This window comes from Aedes aegypti, chromosome 1 (genome assembly GCF_002204515.2).
Source record: "Aedes aegypti strain LVP_AGWG chromosome 1, AaegL5.0 Primary Assembly, whole genome shotgun sequence".
Taxonomy (NCBI): Eukaryota; Metazoa; Arthropoda; class Insecta; order Diptera; family Culicidae; genus Aedes; species Aedes aegypti.
In genome coordinates this window covers 290,211,776-290,232,708 of record NC_035107.1, presented here as the reverse complement: position 1 = coordinate 290,232,708, position 20,933 = coordinate 290,211,776, and the positions used below count along the sequence as shown (strand labels likewise).

General features: G+C 42.1%; 1 protein-coding gene across 2 annotated transcripts in view; it reads right to left on the bottom strand.

Moving 5' to 3' along the window:
* Positions 1–1,790: 1,790 nt before the first annotated feature.
* LOC5569692 overlaps positions 1,791–20,933 on the bottom strand; it is a 34,014-nt gene continuing 14,871 nt past the window's right edge. For both annotated transcript variants that reach the window (XM_021838121.1, XM_011494644.2), the window contains 2 exons: positions 12,236–12,511; positions 1,791–2,537 (listed from right to left, as the gene is read on the bottom strand). In XM_021838121.1, coding sequence (XP_021693813.1) covers positions 2,472–2,537; positions 12,236–12,511 — 342 coding nt within the window. In that variant the 3' untranslated portion in view covers positions 1,791–2,471. The remainder of the gene's footprint in view (positions 2,538–12,235; positions 12,512–20,933) is intronic.

Here is a 20,933-nt window from a genome sequence, read left to right as displayed (position 1 = left end):
GTGACTTTTCGTCATAAACTTAAACTTTTGGTGCAGAAACAAGGTTTTTTGGAACATTTAATATAAATTTTTGTTGTTTCTTGAACAAGTGATTCAATAATCAGTGTTTTCCAACGACATTCTCTCCTTTTTTTTTTTTTTGCTAAAAGTCAATTCTGGTTCTGGCATGGCAAAGTTTTGAAATGTCCTCCTTTTTCAAAAGCGGTAAGACAAAATGTCCTCCTTTCTGAAATATTCTTCTGGTAAGCCTAAGCGCAGCGAGCTATATGGATAGGTTTCTCGTCCTTCCATGATACCGTGATAATCGATATTGATTTCCACACGATATATAGAGTCAAGACTGGTCATTTGACAAACGAAGCTCTTGATGAACAACTGTGCTGCCCATAACTGCATAACAGTCACATTCGACATTTGTGACAAATTGGAGTTAATACCGGGGCGATCAACTTACTAAAATCTGTGAGTTTGTTCTAGAAAATTCGAAAAATATACCAAGTTGTTTTGTCACATTGGCAATTGTAACCGCATAACAGTCACATTGAGATCATACATGAGCCTCATAATGTAGTAGCAACGAAATTTCTATCAGAATTATTTTCTGACTATTCACCCAATATGTGATATGAGTTGTGCAAAATTTCAACCTCAAAGAAGCTCTTTTGAATTCTTAATGATTTTTTTGAAATTTTAGTTTCCTCCCATACTGCAGTAAAATGCAAATTTGGTATCCCATTTACTCAATGCCTAAATGCCGAATGTTACAGATATGCAGTTATGGGCACAGTGGTGCTCATAAGAATACTAAACTGGAAATCCTGCTCTGTTCAAGTAGGGACGTAGAGTCGGAAAGAAGAAGAAGTCATTATGTAGATGATATAAAATTTCATTTTCCTCAATAGATGTTATCGACTTACAAAGAGTAGGTACCATACAAAGTAAATCAACCGCAATCCGCGCTAGGAAATATTAGTTATCCATTGAACGTTGATTGCCTGTTAATAAATACAGCTTATTCCATGGAAATATATTCATACGCGGATGAGCGCTTTCATCCGTCATGAAAAAAAAATGTCCAACCAAACGCCAGACATAACTAGCTCCGCACATGACAGCAATATCCCGACGTGAATAAATATTGAGCTGAACATCCATCGCATATCGATACTAATTGAACAGACTATGAAAGACCGGATATGATGCAACCTCGGGTCGGATCCGGAGCACGGCATTCACATATTAATGTTCTAGTATCAAACAGACTACGGCACAATCCCATCTGCATCAGTACGTCTGCACAGTGGCGGAACGCCGGACAAATCAAAATTCAACTTCATGTTTTATCACCGTGTTATGGAAAGAAAAGTTTAATTGTTCATTGCAAATTGTAATGCAAAACTGGCAGCTTTACACCAAGCTGAGAAGCAGGCTCTTTCTCAGTGAGGTCGTAATGGCAAGAAGAAGAAACCTTGACGGGAGAGTATTTGATCGGAATTTACCCTCAAGTTTGTAGCTAATACAACACATACACAAGTGCTCGTTTAAATGATATATTTTGTAGAATATTCAATGAGGAATTTTTATCCGCGTTGGACAATTTTTGAGATTATGTCCGTATGTTGTATGGACGCCAGCCACTGTGCACTTTTGAGCCACTAATCAGGAGTCTCTCTATCTTTGATCCCGCCTGAGCATCCGTCGTCCATCTCCCCATCGGCATTCGTCATCCGGAGTTGCTTCTTCAAAACCGTTGAATCCCTCTAATCAACCGCCCATAACAAACGCAGAGCTCTGTTTCATTTATGATTTATTTCCACTAAATCACATTCTCGCCGTCTCGCTCGCTCTTGCTCACTCACTCATACTCTCCAAACACATCCACTCTTCTGCTCTAGGATCGTGTTTCATCACAGCAAAATATATGTTTAATAAAAAATGTTGATTGAAGGGAATAAAATATAAAATAAAAGCAAACTGGAGGAAGGAAGGTGGCAGATGGCGGCTGTTCCATGAAAAATTATTAACAATCCGAATGATGCCGATTGCATCGATTGGCTCAAAATATCCCGGTCCGGAGCACCCAACCGGAGGCTGTCAGATTTGGATGCAATTCGGATTTGGGCCGGGGCACTTACAATTTGCGCTAAAGGTGAAGAAGATAAGAAGCCATAATCTAGAATTCTCTTGATTTGTGCTCTTCAAAGTCCGGATTCTGGCTTCGTTCTACCTTTACCTTAAACGCAATTGTACGCACCCCGGGTGCCGAACTGCATTAACTTTTTTCTTTGGGTGCTTCTGTGTCTAATCCGCCGTTTTTACCACATTCCTCCATCGATAAAATAAAACATTACAATGTCTTTTCGTGGGAGTTTTTTTTCTGCTCCCAGCATCCACTGATCAGCTCCTCATCCGCACGAGCACCTCTCTCTCTCTATTGTGTGAGGCTTGTTGGTGCGTTCGAACTCCTCTCTCTACGTGACACACTTGCGCCTGTACGAATGACATCTCATGGAGCAGCAATCTTCCTGTCGGGAGCACTGTTCAGGGAGGAAAGAAAACGGATAACGTTAGCGATGCATAGGCATGGAAAGATGAAAGAAGGAGGGGGATACATGAGAATGAGGGGAGGGATGTCGGTCGGTACTTGAACCGCTGCGATTTTCTACAATCAAGGAAGCGGGGTGGGAGTCTGGTTGGAATGAAGAATGAGGATGGCTGCGGTGTCGTCTTTCTGTATAGTCGAAGTCGTTGGTTGAGTAGATGGCTGATAGGCACTGGGCTGGAGAAGCAGGAGGATTAAGATTCGCGATGATGTACGGCGACAGGTCGATAAATGTTTGCCTCGGTTGGAACGTGCTATGGCAGCAAACGTGGAGAGTTAATCAAATATTCATTTATATTGCTGGATGTCATTTTTGATTGTAAATTACATTGAGATATGAGTAGGAATGCCCTCGTTTGAACCTTGTGGGACCTTGTCAACTCACTCCGAGGAAGTTCTATGATTTGAATTCTTGTGGCAGTTGATTGGGGAGAGATGATATTACGTTTCTATATAAAGATACGTTTTTATGAAGTTTTTCGCAATCTGGTACGTTGAAATTAAGGTTAACGATTAATTAAAGATCTTAATTGAAGTAACACTCAGACTAATTTTTAAACAAAAAAAGCTTTCCCAGCTTCTGTGAAAAGCATTTTCAATTTAACCAGCATCTAGAAAAAGCTTTTTCATCTTCTACGAGATGTCTTCACTACTGCTATGAGCAGCTTTAACAACTTCCTTATGGAAGCATTTCCAGCTTTCCGTACAAAGCTTTTCCAGCTTCCTGGAGAAAACTTTTCCAATTAACCAGAGGAAGCTTTTCCAGCTTATTGAAGAAACCTTTTCAGCTGTCTGGAGAAAACTTTTCCAGCTTCCCAGACGAAGCATTTCCAGCTTCCCGGAGGAAGTTTTTCCAGCTTTTCGGAGGAAGCTCTTCCAGCTTCCTGGAGGTAGCTTTCCCAGCTTCCCGAAGGAAGCTTTTCCAGCTTCCTGTAAAAAGTTTTTTCAGCTTCCTTGAGAAAGCTTTTCCAGCTTATTGGAAAAAGATTTTTCAGCTGCCTGGAGGAAGCGTTTCCAGCTTCCTGAAGGAAGCTTTTGCAGCTTACCGGAGAGAGCTTCGAGAAGGAAGCTTTTCCAGCTTTTCGGAGGAAGCTTTTCCAGCTTCCTGGAGGTAGCTTTCCCAGCTTCCCGAAGGAAGCTTTTCCAGTTTACCGGAGAGAGCTTCGAGAAAGAAGCTTTTCCAGCTTCCAGTGGGAATCATTTTCAGATTCCTGCAGGAAACATTTCCAGCCTCCAGGAGAAAGCTTTTCCAGCTTCCAGGAGGAAGCTTTTCCAGCTTTCAGGAGAAAGCTTTTCCAACTTCAAGGAAGAAGCTTTTCCAACATTCGGGAGGAAGCTTTTCCAGTTTCCAGGAGGAAGCATTTCCAGCTTCCAGGAGAAAGCTTCTCCAGAAGGAATTATTTTCAGATTCCTGCAGGAATTTTTTCCAGCCTCCAGGAGGAAGCTTTTCCAGCTTCCAGGAGAAAGCTTTTCCAGCTTCCAGGAGAAAGCTTTTCCAGCTTCTAGGAGGAAGCTTTTCCAGGGGAATCATTTCCAGATTCTTGCAGGAAGCTTTTCCAACTTCAAGGAAGAAGCTTTTCCAACATTCGAAAGGAAGCTTTTCCAGCTTCCAGTGAGAATCATTTTCAGATTCCTGCAGGAAACATTTCCAGCCTCCAGGAGGAAGCCTTTCCAACTTCCAGGAAGAAGCTTTTCCAACATTCGGAAGGACGCATTTCCTGCTTCCAGGAGGAAGCTTTTCCAGCTTTTCCAGCTTCCAGGGGGAATCATTTTCAGATTCCTACAGAAAGCTTTTCCAACATTAGGGAGGAAGCTTTTCCAACATTCGGGAGGAAGCTTTTCCAGGAGGAAGCTTTTCCAGCCTCCAGGAGGAAGCTTTTCCAGCATCCAGTAGGAAGCTTTTTCAGCTTCCAGGAGAATCATTTTAAGATTCCTGCAGGAAGCTTTTCCATTTTCCAGAAAGAAGCTTTTCCAACATTCGGGAGGAAGCTTTTCCAGCTTTCAGGGGGAATCATTTTCAGATTCCTGCAGAAAGTTTTTCCAACATTCGGGAGGAAGCTTTTCCAGTTTCCCGGAGGAAGCTTCCAGGAAGAAGCTTTCCAGCTTCCAGGAGGAAGCTTTTCCAGCCTCCAGGAGGAAGCTTTTCCAGCTTCCAGGGGGAATCATTTTCAGATTCCTACAGGAAGCTTTTCTAACATTCTTTTCCAGCTTCCTGGAGGAAGCTTCTCCAGCTTCCTAGAGGAAGCTTTTCCAGCTTCCTGGAGGAAGCTTTTGCAGCTTTAAGGAGGAAGATTTTGCAGCTTCTAGGAGGTAGCTTTTGCAACTTTCATGAGGAAGCTTTTGCAACATCCGGGAAGAAGCTTTTGCAGCAGCCATGAAGAAGTTTTTCCAGTTTTCTAGAGGAAGCTTTTCCTGCTTCCTGGAGTAACTTTTCTAGCTTCCAGGAAGAAGCTTTTCCAGTTCTCTGGAAGAAGCTTAACCAGCTTCCTGAAGGAAGCTTTTCCAACTTGCTGGAGAAAGCTTTTTCAGCTTTCTGGAGTAAGCTTTTTCAGTTTCCTGGAGGAAGCTTATCCAGCTTCCTGGAGGAAGCTTTTACAGCTTTCTGAAGGAAGCTTTTCCAGCTTCCAGGAGGAAGCTTTGCAGCTTTCAGCAGGAAGCTTTTCCAGCTTCCAGGAGGAAGCTTTTCCAGCCTCCAAGAGGAAGCTTTTCCAGCTTTTTTGGAGGAAGCTTTTCCAGGTTCCCGAAGAAAGCTTTCCAGCTTCTCGGAGAAAGCTTTTCCAGCATCCTGGAGGAAGCTTTTCCAGCTTCCTGGAAGAAGCTTATCCAGCTTCCTGAAGGAAGCTTTTCCAGCTTCCAGAAGGAAGCTTTTCCAGCTTCCAGGAGGAAGCTTTTCCAGCTTCCAGGAGGAAGCTTTTCCAGGTTCCAGGAGGAAGCTTTTCCGGCTTCTTGGAAGAAGCTTCTTCGGCTTCTTGGAAGAAGCTTCTTCAGCTAACTGGAAGAAGCTTCACCAGCTTTTTTTTGGAGGAAGCTTTTTCCGCTTCCTGAAGGAAGCTTTTTCAGCTTTCTGAAGGAAGCTTTTCCAGCTTCCAGGAGGACCCAGAAAACCATAAATCGCATGAAAGTTCACGTTACAACTCGTTTATTCATACTAATTACATCGAACCCGCCAAACACCGTGGATAAACTCGTCGGATTGATGAGTTTCCTCGCATAAAACACACAAGTCGAATCAATCCGTAGCAGCTGTCAAATCATCATTTGTTATCATAAGTTAAGTCGCATAAGCTCACAGGTTAGTTCGGTAGAATGTTTATACACTCGCATTGCGTGTTAATATTCATCACATAATATATGCACGCATATCGCCTCCACTTTTGTACGTAGAAGGCCTTTTCGCGACATCTTATAAGTGAAATACAAAACATACAAAACCTCCAGGTGATTTCGTTATACGTACAATTTGGTTGTCTGGGGAAGCTTTGCAGCTTTCAGCAGGAAGCTTTTCCAGCTTCCAGAAATAAGCTTTTCCAGCTTCCAAGAGGAAGCTTTTCCAGCTTTCTGGAGGGAGCTTTTCCAGCTTCCAGGAGGAAGCTTTCCAAGCTAACTGGAAAAAGTTATACTAGCTTTTTTGGAGGAAGCTTTTCCAGGTTCTCGAAGAAAGCTCTTCCAGCTTCCAGGAGGAAGCTTTTCCAGCTTGCAGAAGGAAGATTTTCCTGCTTCAGGGAGGAAGCTTTTCCAGCTTCCTGGAGGAAGCTTTTCCAACTTCCTGGAGGAAGCTTTTCCAGCTTTCAGGAGGAAGCTTTTCCAGCTTCCAGGAGGAAGATTTTCCTGCTTCAGGGAGGAAGCTATTCCAGCTTCCTGAAGAAAGCTTTTCCAGCTTCCTGTAGTTAGCTTTTCCAGCTTCCTGGAGGAAGCGTTTCCAGCTACCAGAAGTAAGATTTCCAGCTCTCCGGAGGAAGCTTTTCCAGCTTCCAGGAGGAAGCTTTTCCAGCTTTCAGGAGGAAGCTTTTCCAGCTTTCAGGAGGAAGATTTTCCTGCTTCAGGGAGGAAGCTTTTCCAGCTTCCTGAAGAAAGATTTTTCAGCTTCCTGTAGTTAGCTTTTCCAGCTTCCTGGAGGAAGCGTTTCCAGCTACCAGAAGTAAGATTTCCAGCTCTCCGGAGGAAGCTTTTCCAGCTTTCAGGAGTAAGCTTTTCCAGCTTCCAGGATGAAGCTTTTCCAGCTTTCTGGAGGAAGCTTTTCCAGCTTCCTGGAGGAAACTTTTCCAGCTTCCTGGAGCAAGCTTTTCTAGCTTCCTGGAGCAAGCTTTTCCAGATACTTGGAGGAAGCATTTCCAGCTTCATGGTGGAAGCTTTTCCAGCTTCAATGAGGAAGCTTTTCCAGCTTCCTGGAGGAAGCTTTTCCAGCTTCTTGGAGAAAGCTTTTCCAGCTTCCTGGAGGAAGCGTTTCCAGCTACCAGAAGTAAGATTTCCAGCTCTCCGGAGGAAGCTTTTCCAGCTTCCAGGAGGAAGCTTTTCCAGCTTTCAGGAGGAAGCTTTTCCAGCTTTCAGGAGGAAGATTTTCCTGCTTCAGGGAGGAAGCTTTTCCAGCTTCCTGAAGAAAGATTTTTCAGCTTCCTGGAGGAAGCGTTTCCAGCTACCAGAAGTAAGATTTCCAGCTCTCCGGAGGAAGCTTTTCCAGCTTTCAGGAGTAAGCTTTTCCAGCTTCCAGGATGAAGCTTTTCCAGCTTTCTGGAGGAAGCTTTTCCAGCTTCCTGGAGGAAACTTTTCCAGCTTCCTGAAGCAAGCTTTTCTAGCTTCCTGGAGCAAGCTTTTCCAGATACTTGGAGGAAGCATTTCCAGCTTCATGGTGGAAGCTTTTCCAGCTTCAATGAGGAAGCTTTTCCAGCTTGCAGAAGGAAGATTTTCCTGCTTCAGGGAGGAAGCTTTTCCAGCTTCCTGGAGGAAGCTTTTCCAACTTCCTGGAGGAAGCTTTTCCAGCTTTCAGGAGGAAGCTTTTCCAGCTTCCAGGAGGAAGATTTTCCTGCTTCAGGGAGGAAGCTATTCCAGCTTCCTGAAGAAAGCTTTTCCAGCTTCCTGTAGTTAGCTTTTCCAGCTTCATGGAGGAAGCTTTTCCAGTTTCCTGGAGGAAGCTTTTCCAGCTTCCTGGAGGAAGCTTTTCCAGCTTCCAGGAGGAAGCTTTTCCAGCTTTCAGGAGGAAGCTTTTCCAGCTTTCAGGAGGAAGATTTTCCTGCTTCAGGGAGGAAGCTTTTCCAGCTTCCTGAAGAAAGATTTTTCAGCTTCCTGTAGTTAGCTTTTCCAGCTTCCTGGAGGAAGCGTTTCCAGCTACCAGAAGTAAGATTTCCAGCTCTCCGGAGGAAGCTTTTCCAGCTTCCAGGAGGAAGCTTTTCCAGCTTTCAGGAGGAAGCTTTTCCAGCTTTCAGGAGGAAGATTTTCCTGCTTCAGGGAGGAAGCTTTTCCAGCTTCCTGAAGAAAGATTTTTCAGCTTCCTGTAGTTAGCTTTTCCAGCTTCCTGGAGGAAGCGTTTCCAGCTACCAGAAGTAAGATTTCCAGCTCTCCGGAGGAAGCTTTTCCAGCTTCCAGGAGGAAGCTTTTCCAGCTTTCAGGAGGAAGCTTTTCCAGCTTTCAGGAGGAAGATTTTCCTGCTTCAGGGAGGAAGCTTTTCCAGCTTCCTGAAGAAAGATTTTTCAGCTTCCTGTAGTTAGCTTTTCCAGCTTCCTGGAGGAAGCGTTTCCAGCTACCAGAAGTAAGATTTCCAGCTCTCCGGAGGAAGCTTTTCCAGCTTTCAGGAGTAAGCTTTTCCAGCTTCCAGGATGAAGCTTTTCCAGCTTTCTGGAGGAAGCTTTTCCAGCTTCCTGGAGGAAACTTTTCCAGCTTCCTGGAGCAAGCTTTTCTAGCTTCCTGGAGCAAGCTTTTCCAGATACTTGGAGGAAGCATTTCCAGCTTCATGGTGGAAGCTTTTCCAGCTTCAATGAGGAAGCTTTTCCAGCTTCCTGGAGGAAGCTTTTCCAGCTTCTTGGAGAAAGCTTTTCCAGCTTCCTGGAGGAAGCGTTTCCAGCTACCAGAAGTAAGATTTCCAGCTCTCCGGAGGAAGCTTTTCCAGCTTCCAGGAGGAAGCTTTTCCAGCTTTCAGGAGGAAGCTTTTCCAGCTTTCAGGAGGAAGATTCCTGAAGAAAGATTTTTCAGCTTCCTGTAGTTAGCTTTTCCAGCTTCCTGGAGGAAGCGTTTCCAGCTACCAGAAGTAAGATTTCCAGCTCTCCGGAGGAAGCTTTTCCAGCTTTCAGGAGTAAGCTTTTCCAGCTTCCAGGATGAAGCTTTTCCAGCTTTCTGGAGGAAGCTTTTCCAGCTTCCTGGAGGAAACTTTTCCAGCTTCCTGAAGCAAGCTTTTCTAGCTTCCTGGAGCAAGCTTTTCCAGATACTTGGAGGAAGCATTTCCAGCTTCATGGTGGAAGCTTTTCCAGCTTCAATGAGGAAGCTTTTCCAGCTTGCAGAAGGAAGATTTTCCTGCTTCAGGGAGGAAGCTTTTCCAGCTTCCTGGAGGAAGCTTTTCCAACTTCCTGGAGGAAGCTTTTCCAGCTTTCAGGAGGAAGCTTTTCCAGCTTCCAGGAGGAAGATTTTCCTGCTTCAGGGAGGAAGCTATTCCAGCTTCCTGAAGAAAGCTTTTCCAGCTTCCTGTAGTTAGCTTTTCCAGCTTCATGGAGGAAGCTTTTCCAGTTTCCTGGAGGAAGCTTTTCCAGCTTCCTGGAGGAAGCTTTTCCAGCTTCCAGGAGGAAGCTTTTCCAGCTTTCAGGAGGAAGCTTTTCCAGCTTTCAGGAGGAAGATTTTCCTGCTTCAGGGAGGAAGCTTTTCCAGCTTCCTGAAGAAAGATTTTTCAGCTTCCTGTAGTTAGCTTTTCCAGCTTCCTGGAGGAAGCGTTTCCAGCTACCAGAAGTAAGATTTCCAGCTCTCCGGAGGAAGCTTTTCCAGCTTTCAGGAGTAAGCTTTTCCAGCTTCCAGGATGAAGCTTTTCCAGCTTTCAGGAGGAAGCTTTTCCAGCTTCCAGGAGGAAGATTTTCCTGCTTCAGGGAGGAAGCTATTCCAGCTTCCTGAAGAAAGCTTTTCCAGCTTCCTGTAGTTAGCTTTTCCAGCTTCATGGAGGAAGCTTTTCCAGTTTCCTGGAGGAAACTTTTCCAGCTTCCTGGAGCAAGCTTTTCTAGCTTCCTGGAGCAAGCTTTTCCAGATACTTGGAGGAAGCATTTCCAGCTTCATGGTGGAAGCTTTTCCAGCTTCAATGAGGAAGCTTTTCCAGCTTCCTGGAGGAAGCTTTTCCAGCTTCTTGGAGAAAGCTTTTCCAGCTTCCTGGAGGAAGCGTTTCCAGCTACCAGAAGTAAGATTTCCAGCTCTCCGGAGGAAGCTTTTCCAGCTTCCAGGAGGAAGCTTTTCCAGCTTTCAGGAGGAAGCTTTTCCAGCTTTCAGGAGGAAGATTTTCCTGCTTCAGGGAGGAAGCTTTTCCAGCTTCCTGAAGAAAGCTTTTCCAGCTTCCTGTAGTTAGCTTTTCCAGCTTCCTGGAGGAAGCGTTTCCAGCTACCAGAAGTAAAATTTCCAGCTCCCCGGAGGAAGCTTTTCCAGCTTCCAGAAGTAAGCTTTTCCAGCTTCCAGGATGAAGCTTTTCCAGCTTTCTGGAGGAAGCTTTTCCAGCTTCCTGGAGGAAACTTTTCCAGCTTCCTGGAGCAAGCTTTTCTAGCTTCCTGGAGCAAGCTTTTCCAGATACTTGGAGGAAGCATTTCCAGCTTCATGGTGGAAGCTTTTCCAGCTTCAATGAGGAAGCTTTTCCAGCTTCCCTGAGGAAGCTTTTCCAGCTTCTTGGAGAAAGCTTTTCCAGCTTCATGGAGGAAGCTTTTCCAGTTTCCTGGAGGAAGCTTTTCCAGCTTCCTGGAGGAAGCTTTTCCAGCTTCCTGGAGGAAGCTTTTCCAGCTTCCTGGAGGAAGCTTTTCCTGCTTCCTGCAGGAACGTTTTGCAACTTCCAAGAGAAATATTTTTCAGTTTCCATGAGGAAGCTTGTTTAGTTTTCAAGAGAAAGATTTTCCGAATTTCAGGAGAAAGCTTTTCCAATTCCCAATAGGAAATTCTCCTGCTTCCAGGAGAAAACTGTTCTTGCCTCCAGTATAAGCTTTTCCATCTTCCAGGAAGTAGTTTATTCAGTTTCAAGGAGGAAGTTATCCAGCTTCCACGAGAAAAGTTTTTCATTTTTTTTTTGGGAAAGCTCCAACTTTCTGAAGGAAGCTTTTTAGCTGCCTGAGGGAAGCTTCTTCAGGAGGAATTTCTTCCATTTTTTCTAGTTCAATCATTCCAAAAACATTGAGAAAAGAAAGGATAATACAATAAGGTACGTTTTCTACAAGAAAATGATGATTTGACGTGAGAAGATTGGATTATGTGTCCTGATTACTTGGTTATTTACTTCAAATATGCTGAAAAAATTTGTTCTATTTTACATCAGGTCAGCATCAGCACAAACAATGGGTTTTCACGTATTGGCCTTAACCTTGTGCGAAATTATTGTGAAACACCAGAAAAAAGAAGTTCTGTAATCTTCTGGCGTTCCCTATATACTTAACATGCAATAAACATTCGTAACACTTCTTGTTGAACAAAGTCATAAAATAAAGCCCAACGCAATTTATCACTCCATACCAGACCACACACTCCCAACCCTCGTAATCAAATCAGAGCACGCAAACGATCGTTTTCCGCTTTTGGCACCCTTATACTTATGTGGTCTCAGTGTTATGCCAACCAACAGGAATAGGGGAAGAAGGGGTAGTACGCACCCTGTAAGGAAATACCGAATTCGACCTGAGAATTTAGCCGAAAACTTTTTTCTGATTGGGTTTACAGGGAACTCGAATGAATAAGGTTGTAATAACAAAAAAAATCGATTCAGGCAACCATATCTCAGAAGTTAAGTTTAAATTATATGAAACCAAAATAAACGATTTTGAAATTCTAAAGAATGCGGTAGAAACAATGAGTTTGAGTTTATGCGGCATACTTTGAATCGCATCTATGGTATGTGGTGTTTATTTGGTGAACTTTTCCTCATGTAATTTCTCCATAAATTGCCAAAAACGTTCGTGATTTTTTTTAGTGGTAATTGATTTTTTTTTGCATGACAGTTGGACGCCTGAAGATTTATATGAATGATCGAATTTCACTTAAATATCATATGTCTTGCGGTGGTCTTCTTTAGTCGAATGATTAAAGTCCGTGGCTACAAAGCAAAGCCATGCTGAAGGTGTCTGGGTTCGATTCCCGGTCGGTTGAGGACCTTTTCGTGATGGAAATTTCCTCAACTTCCCTGGGCATAAAGTATCATCGTACCTGCCACACGATATACGATTGTGAAAATGGCAACATTGGCAAAGAAAGCTCTCAGTTAATAACTGTGGAAGTACTCATAAGAACACTAATCTGAGAAGCAGGCTCTGTCCTATTGAGGACGTAATGCCTAGAATAACAAGATGATATTGCGTTTGCGTTTTTTGTATCCCGACGGAGCATTGTACACCTAGTTCCCCTTCAAATCCCCATGCCAGTCTCAGGAATAAGGAAAGGGATTCTGCTGTTTCCCTTCCCCATATTCTTCTAGATACTCACCCCTTCGCCAACGACGGCACACTGCTTCTCAACGCCGCTCCTCGCCCCGATATTGGCCCGCTTCAACGAAGCACTGGCGCTGGAATCCCGGGCATGGTTGGCATCACTGCCTCCACCGAAGCGAGTTATCAACTCGTCCAAGCTGTTGACCTGCACGAACGGGCCATTCACGGCGGACGGTCGAGTCAGTGCCGATTCGGGGATTCCCAGGTGGATTTGGGTGGCGCAGAACGATCTGAAGCAGGCCCCCGAGCAGCACTCCTGGCCGTAGAAACACTATCGGTGGGGATGGGACGGGAAGAAAACAGATGTGGTTAGTTTTTATTGGGAAATTCCACGGTGTGGGGAACCTGTTTTGGCGGAACATGGCTAGTTGGGAATGAATTCCATGTAGAATCGGTTAATTTACCGGAAAATTCGAATGCATAATGATTTATTATCCCATGATCGTAACTTCGTCGATTGGACATGGAATGACTTGAGCGATGATTCAATTGGGCGTGTAACACTTCTCAGAAGCAACACACATAATCGATAAACATGAGTGTGGTTTTTTTTTATTACGATTCCTCGAATCATGCTCTCAAACCCTACTAACTTAGTCAATACCATGGGCGTAGCAAGAATTTCCAAGGTCGAACGCATTGCTTATCATTTTCTCACAAAATGATCATTTTTGACATCTTCCGTTTTCTTTTTATTTGGTTATTCTAAATTTGTGCATGAAATGTAATTGAATGAAGGACGTAAGTTTTTATCATTCTATTATACTGCCGTGAATCGCAAGTCAGTCCCATCTGTAAAAAGTAGGCATTGAGAAAATGAGCTGTGAAGTTTTCAAACTCGTTTTCCATACGAATATTCAAAAAATTCCAGAGGATTGGAACATATTCAAATCTTAATGAAACTGTCATAATTTGCTTTTCACTACGATATTCTTCCGAGAAAAATATAAAGATGATCAAAACAAGTTTCATGTTTGTGTTACACTGTGTGGAAATCTGTAGTGAGACTGATATGCGGTTACTTTTCATTATGGGACAATTTGACTTGCTGTTTTTTTTCCGAACAAATCATTTTAACTCATTAGTGCAGCCGAAAAAGCCTTAGAAGATATGTTGAAAACTGAACTCAACTCAATTTCGACGAAAATGCAGATGGGACTGACTTGCGATTCACGGCAGTGTAGTGGCAAAGTGTAATTCAACATACGACTGGCCCTAGTCACTGGTGATTTTGCCCAAGCTAGTTAGATGTCCGCAATCAAATCTTAAGAAAAAAAAAACCCTCCAGTGATTTTCCCTTTAGAAAGTCTGCGAAAAGATCGTCGAAGAATTCTTCGAGAGCATTTATAGGGATTTCAACGGATTATTTTCGGGTTTCTTGTGCACATTTCTTTGATTCATATATTCCTCCAGATGCTTGAGAATCTTCTGAAAGAAAAATACCCCTAGAAAATTTACCATATGTACTCTTTTTTGAAGTACAATTCATGATTCTTGCAGGCATTTTAAAGAAAGTTCTTACAAAAACTACTCCAAAGATTTCTCCTGGTATTTTCCATGGATTGAACAAAGTATTCATTTATTTAGTTAACGTCTAAAAGATAACCCTGGACCAACAATTTCACGCCACAACACTCGGTTCGTGGCCGCATATTCCCATCCTTGATTCTGCCCCACGCTCGCCAAATCGATGCGCACTTGATCCACCCATCTATCTAGCTGCGCTCCATGCCTTCTTGTGCCAACCGGATTCGAAGCGAATACCATCTTTCTAGGGTTGCTGATCGGCATTCTTGCAACATACCCTGCCCATCGTATCCTTCCAGCTTTGGCCACCTGCTGGATACTGGGTTCGCCGTAGAGTTGCACATCGCCAAAGATCGTCCTAAGCACCCGACGTTCGAAGACTCCAAGTGCTTGCAAGTCTTCCTCGAGCGTAGTCCACGTTTCATGCCCGTAGAGGACTACCGGCCTTATGAGCGTTTTGTACATCGTACATTTGATGCGGATGTGAATCTTTTTTGACCGTAGAATTTTGTGGAGGTATTTCACGGCTAACGTTGTTGTCAGCTTCGTTGTTGCTTCACGTCGTACTTGACTGTGTTGATTCAGTGGATTTGCAAATTTCTGAAGCAGGACACTGTATGTTACCTTCAAATCAGCATTCTTGCCTGGATATCTCCGCTACCACTCACTGCGTCTCATCGTAGAATTCTGAGCAAATTGTGAGGGAAACGCAAGCCATTGCTGCGGATCCAGTGGCTCTTCTAGCACACTAACAGCCATCGGATTTTCACTAGCTTTCTCTGCACTGTCGGCATCTACTTTCGAGTCGACATCCACGTGTTGATTGCCGCTTCTGCCCTAAATCTCTTGTCCATACCACTCACCATGTCAGGTAGTCGTTTCACACTGTCCACGTTTAAAAGTCCCAATCGCCCGACGCCAAATTTTCAAATTAGAGGCTGGAAGTGTCACGCACGAGCTCGATTGACCAACCTGGTTCAGCCGGTAAAGGCCGTCCTTTTCACGGCCCATGGCGATGACTTCTCCCGTTGACTCTTGCTTGACCACGCATGATTCCTTCGTAAACTTACGCAGTAAGCTTTCTTGCAAATGCGACTAACAGAAAGGAGATTTACTGCAAGGACTGAAACTCATAAGACGTTAGAGACATCTAGGCTACAGCACTCACCAACGACATCAGCGTCAATCTCAACGTTTCCAGTGGCCACAACCGGTATCTTGGATGCATCTGCCACAAAGATGGTTTCGGACACGGGCTTCGTGCTAACGGTCTTCAGCTCCATTATCCAATACCCACTTTTCCAGTGATCCATTTTGCTTCTTACACGCCAGTAGTGCCTTCTTCCGAGAACTCTTCTCGTACTTGTTCGTCGATCTCTGTGGACATTCCGAAGCGTAGTGTCCAAGTTTCTCGCCCTTGACAAGCCCTTGCTCGCTTGTCTCGGACGTGTTGCTAGCGCACCGCTTGATCCGCCAGCCCTGGTGCTGGACTCGATGGTCACGTCCTGGAGAATTTTTGATTTCACCCAATCTGCCGTCCACTTGATACCTGAGGCGTCAATTCCCATGACAATAGGCTCGTATCTCTTTGGCAGCCCTAATATGAGGTTCAACGACATTCACTCGTCGTTAAGCGGGAATCCAATCTCCTGCGGCTTCTGGCTTGTGGTCAAAATTTCGTCTAGGTGCTCTTCAACGGATGAACAGTCTTCTAGTTCCAGTGTCACCAAGTTTCCTCCTTGATCATCACCATCCGCATTCCGAACGGCCATGCTGCGTAGTCCTCTCGACCTTTCAGCTTCTCTAGGGACTGATGGGAAGCGCTACTGAACGGAATCCGCAAATTACACGCATTTGCTTCTTGGTTTCCCCCGGGGGCTACTTCAGTACACGTTTCGGAATTGCTTAAGAACTTCTGACGAAAAAAATAGTAGTTTATGGAACAAGTTGCATAATGATGATTTTTACAGCACGAGTCGTAAATTTAATAATTACGACGAGTACTGTAAAAATCGAGTTCTGCAAAGAGTTACGTACAACAATTTTACAGCAATTTCGTAGAAGACCACTTGAGGGTTTCAGTAAGTATATCGGAATGCATTCACCATTATTTTACAATTTCTGAAAAATTGTTATGTTATGATTCATTACGCAACTCAAAACAGTAGCGTAATGAAAAAGCGTTGCGTAATGAATCAATACAGCACTGGTTTCAGTTGCGTAATGACTATTCCCGCACTGCATACTCCAGTGCAGGAAAGTAGGCCGTTTCGTGACAGAACAGCCTACTATGATGAGAAATTGCAAAAAAATCACTTTTCGGCTGATTGTTTGGCCGGTCGCAAGGTTATAACAGTTGTTAACAGCTTGGGCCGATAACCTGATAGAGAGTAAAGGCGTCTGAATACGTTCAAAGTCTAGCAACGAATGATTGCTTGAGCTTTGAGCTTGAGCTTGATTGGCCGCCCGTGGATGCACTCCAGTATCGCCAGATCAGCTGCACTTACACAAGGAACCAACCGAATGACTGCTTGGGACTAACAGGCATCCTCAGTGTATAAGTGCTGGTGATCTTCTATTTTTAGGCAACAATGGCACCTGCCACGTCAGAATGCAGACCAATGAGGGGAAGGGGGAGGAATTGATGATGCATTGAACTGACTCCCACGTAGACCGTATATTCCACTGCATCCACGTCAGTTCATGCGGGAGTGTATGGATTGGGGGAAAGGCATGGCAGAGAGGTTTGCTTTTGTGGTTAGCAGACTGCCTATGTATCAGGCGTAAGAAAGGCGTGCGCGTGGAAGTAGGAAGCGTTAGGGAAACGGTTTCTTGTCCGTCTCTGGTTCTAGCGTTTGCTATGAACGAATAGTTTGAGTGTGATATATTTAGAATGGAAGATAGAAGCAAGTGAGGGATATACAACTACAAAGTACGAGGAAAGGGACGGGCCTGGGATTGAACCCATGACCTTCTGCATATGAAGCAGAAGCGGTAGCCATCAGACCACCAACCCCGTCTCTAGCAACGAATGATTTATTAACTCTAAAATAAATGCAACGCTTACTACGTTAACATGCTCATTGAACACTAAGCTAGGAACCAGGGTCTGTCCCAGTGATGAAGTTATACCGAGAAGAAGAAGAATAGGGTGTTTTATGTATTTTGGACAGAGTGTTACGCGTATATAATTTGGCCACCTGCATTTGATTTTGCCGTAAATGGCCAAATTATATACGCGTAACGGTCTGTCCAAATTACTTTGATTACCCTATTTAAAGTTATTTCAAATATTCTTTTAAACATTAATATTTAAAATAATATTTGAAATTACTCTAGAGATTATTTCAGGGACATTTCCATTTTTTTCAGCTGTGAATTATTTGTTCAGATATTGCTAAAGATAATTCTTCTACCCCATTCAAAAATGACTTATTCCATGAATTTCACTATGACTAATTCTCGAAGGAATTTTCCTGAAGATTTCTAGTAGGGTGCAACCGAAAATTAATCCTCAATTTCGCTCCTTGATACGCGTGGGAACTCCTTGAGGAATTCCTTTGTTTCATTCATTTCGGGGGTGACCCATTTCGCAAAAAGACGTTTCGCATAAGGACGTTTCGCATACGGACGTTTGGCATAAAGCAGTTTCATATAAGGACAGGTAGCATTTAAAGAAGGCATATAATTATCTTTATGCCAAACGTCCATTATGCGAAACGTCCACCCATAAAATTATGCGAAACGACTTTATGCGAAACGTCCCTCCTTCATTCATTTCCATTATTTGAGAAGTAACACTTGCAACTACTACTTAAAAGTCAATACAGTAGCGTAATCTCAGATCACTTATATGCATCTTAATATGCAATTAGAGATGAAGGAATTGGATAATTTCCTGAGGGGTTCCTTTTACTTTCCAGAAACTTCTTCAGAAATTAGTTGAGAGTTACACTTATTACTTTAACAAAGTTTTAGTTTTCTCAGGAATTTTGGCTTCGGATTAGGTTATACAGCCATTCCATTAAAAACCGATCTAGTGGGTCACCGAATTCCGTAAAAAATGCTATTTAGTTCCTTATCCGAGATAGGGATACACGTGTTTTTGAATTTTTTGATTAGGGTGACCGTTTCCAAAATAGGCTGACCACAAAAATAGCAACTTTGCAAAATTTTTATTTTTTAAGAAATTATGACTTTTGAACCGATGGACCGATTTCTTATTTTCTTAAACGAAATGAAAGCTAAAGATTTTGACTTATAAAGAAATATATAAAATTTCACAAAAACTGTTTTTTAAATGGAAAAAAAAAAACAGTTTTTTTCGTGTTTTGAAGGCCTCAGGACAAAGGGAGCTATTATTGTTCTCATTGTTTCTTGAAAGTTTGGAAAATTCAACGATTACTATCAAATTTTCAGCGATTTATGTTTTTTAGTTTTTGAGATATATAGGGAGCCGGATCCTATTCTTGGCACTTTTAATTCACTTCGGCAGTGGGGTTTTTTGAAAGCTACTTAGCTCATATTTGGTCACAACATGCGTCACATTGAAGTGCTTCTTATTGCAAAGTTTCATACAATTCGGCCGAGAAAAACCCCCCATGCCAAAGTGAATCATGGAAGTGCCCAAGGAGCTCTGCACCCTATATTTGAAAATAAAAATCAGTCATTATTTATCGGCATACACTGTTGGGCTCAGCGAATTAGAATTTTTATTTTTAAAATCATCATATCATTTGTCCAGCTCAACCGATTTCCAATCTTTTTTTAAGCTCTCATTATGATTTCAACATTTCAGAAAAAAAATATAAAACCCTGATTTTTTTACATCAAAATATATAAAATATATAGTTTTCAAGGATTTTTTTATATTTTTTTATTTAAAGTGTTTTATTTTTTTTTTTTTCTAAAAAATTGAAATCTTAAGCTTTTATTCCATAAAAAAAGATTGGAAATCGGTTGAGCTGTTCATAAGTTATGATTTTTTTTTGAATAAAGAATCTTATGCGCTGAGACCTACAGTGAGTGCCGATAAAAAATGACTGGTTATTTTTTTTTTTTTTTAAATATATCTCAAAAACTAAAAATAACAAACATCGCTGAAAATTTGATAGACAACGTAAAATTTTCTGAACTTTCAAGAAAAAATGAGAACATCAATAGCTCCTTTTGTCCCGCGGCCTTCAAAACACGAATGAACGCAAATTTTTATTTTTTTACATTTTTAATTTTTATGAAATTTTATATTTTTTCTTGAAAAGTCAAAATCTTTAGCTTTCATTTCGTTCAAGAAAACTGAAAATCGGTCAAGCGGTTCAAAAGTTATAATTTCTTCAAAATAAAAAAAATTTGCAAAGTCGCGATTTTTCTGGTCATTTTATTTCGGAAATGGTCACCCTTATCAAAAAAAACCAAAAACACCTTATTTCGGATAAGGAACAAAATAGCAAATTTTCACGGAATTCGGTGTCCCACTAGATCGGTTTTCAATGGAATGGCTGTATAGTAATTTTTGAAGCCACTTTTCATGTAATCCGAGGAGAAACATTTCGATGAAATTTCGTCTGGGTCTATAGCGTATTAATCTCTAAAAGTAATTGAATTCTAAGAGGGTTTCTAAAAAGTATATAACAATTCCTTAAAAATAATTGCAAGATGTATTTTTCTCCCTTCGTTGAAATGTATTTCTTTCGCTTTTAATTCTGGAGGCAATCAAGAGACTGTGGTTTGAAAAATATTGAAAAAGGAGTCAAAAATACAGACGAATTTCCTGACATCTATTTAAGATTATGTTTGACGAAATCCTTATACAACTCTTTGGAAAACCTGAGAAAAAACCATCCTTTAGAAAAAAAATGATGGAAATGTTGGAAATATCCTGCAGAAACCGCTGTAGCAATGCTTCGAGTCATTCTTGGAAGATTTTGAAAAGATACGCTCGGAAACTTCCATTTAGGAATTTCTTTGAACTTCCTGAATGGAATGCCGACAAGAGTTGTAGGAGAAAATTTCTAGAGCAATACCTTAAACTATTCTTGATAAATTACTGGAAGTGTCCTTTTGAAATCTTATGAGGAATTCATTGCAAAATATTAGAAAACAATAAATATTCCTGCCTACAGAAGAGCTGGTAGATACACTTAATGTGTTCCGGATTGAATCCTTGAAAAAATGTTTATAGTTTTTTTTGTAAAATAATTTGGAAAATTCCAAATTTGTCTGAGATTTGAGATAGATTGGTAACTCTATTAAATGTTGTGATATTTTTGCACTACCTCTTAAGGGTTTCTTCAATTCCTGTAAAATATCGGTAGAATTCCCCAGAAAACTTAGAACTAAAGACAGAAGAAAATATAAGTTGAATTTCTTGAGAAATTTCTGGAAGACTACTTGGATGACATCTCAAAGGATTCTCTGGATAAATTGCTACGTTACGGGTTGCATTTACTTTATTTTTTGCGTAAATTTTCCGGATCTTTAGAGGAATCCTAGAAATAATTCAAGAATTATTCATGGCAGAATGCTCGAAAAAATGTCATGATCAATTAAAAAAAATCTTAAGGGTTTATTTCCCTAGTAACATTGGTAGCTGAATAAGTTGCTACTCCGTATTGATCGGAACTGGTGAGAATTGCACTTCGATTCAAATAAATAAGGGATGAAACTATACGCTTACTCTTGAAGTGCACATTTTAGCAGCTCTAATTTTATTGATCAATATCTGCGCCGGCCATATCCTCACAGTCAGTTGAGATGGGGGAGGGTTGTTAGTGTGTTATGATAGTTACTTCTAGAGACCGAGAATACCTCTGCATCTCCTAAATCACCACGGGAGGGGTTATGATCAGTGAGGGTGGAAAGAGATCTGGGAGTCACCTTTGGTCGGTGATGCGATCCATGAATAAAGAGGACAAATACGACTCTTAAAGTCCAAACGCAAAGCGGAACGGCTACGGAAGTGGAATCGGTACGGCCAAAATGGATCACACCTTCTCGACTAAGCTGTCAACGAATGAAAGTGAATTAACACTAAGTCGACAAGCATGTTATAGTTCATGCTGGTGAACCGGTTCCGCTTTCCGTCGCCGTTCCGCTATCATTGCGGTTGGGCCTTTATTTAAAACTAGTTTTGTCTCGCATTGATAAGCTTCTGATAGAAAATTAGA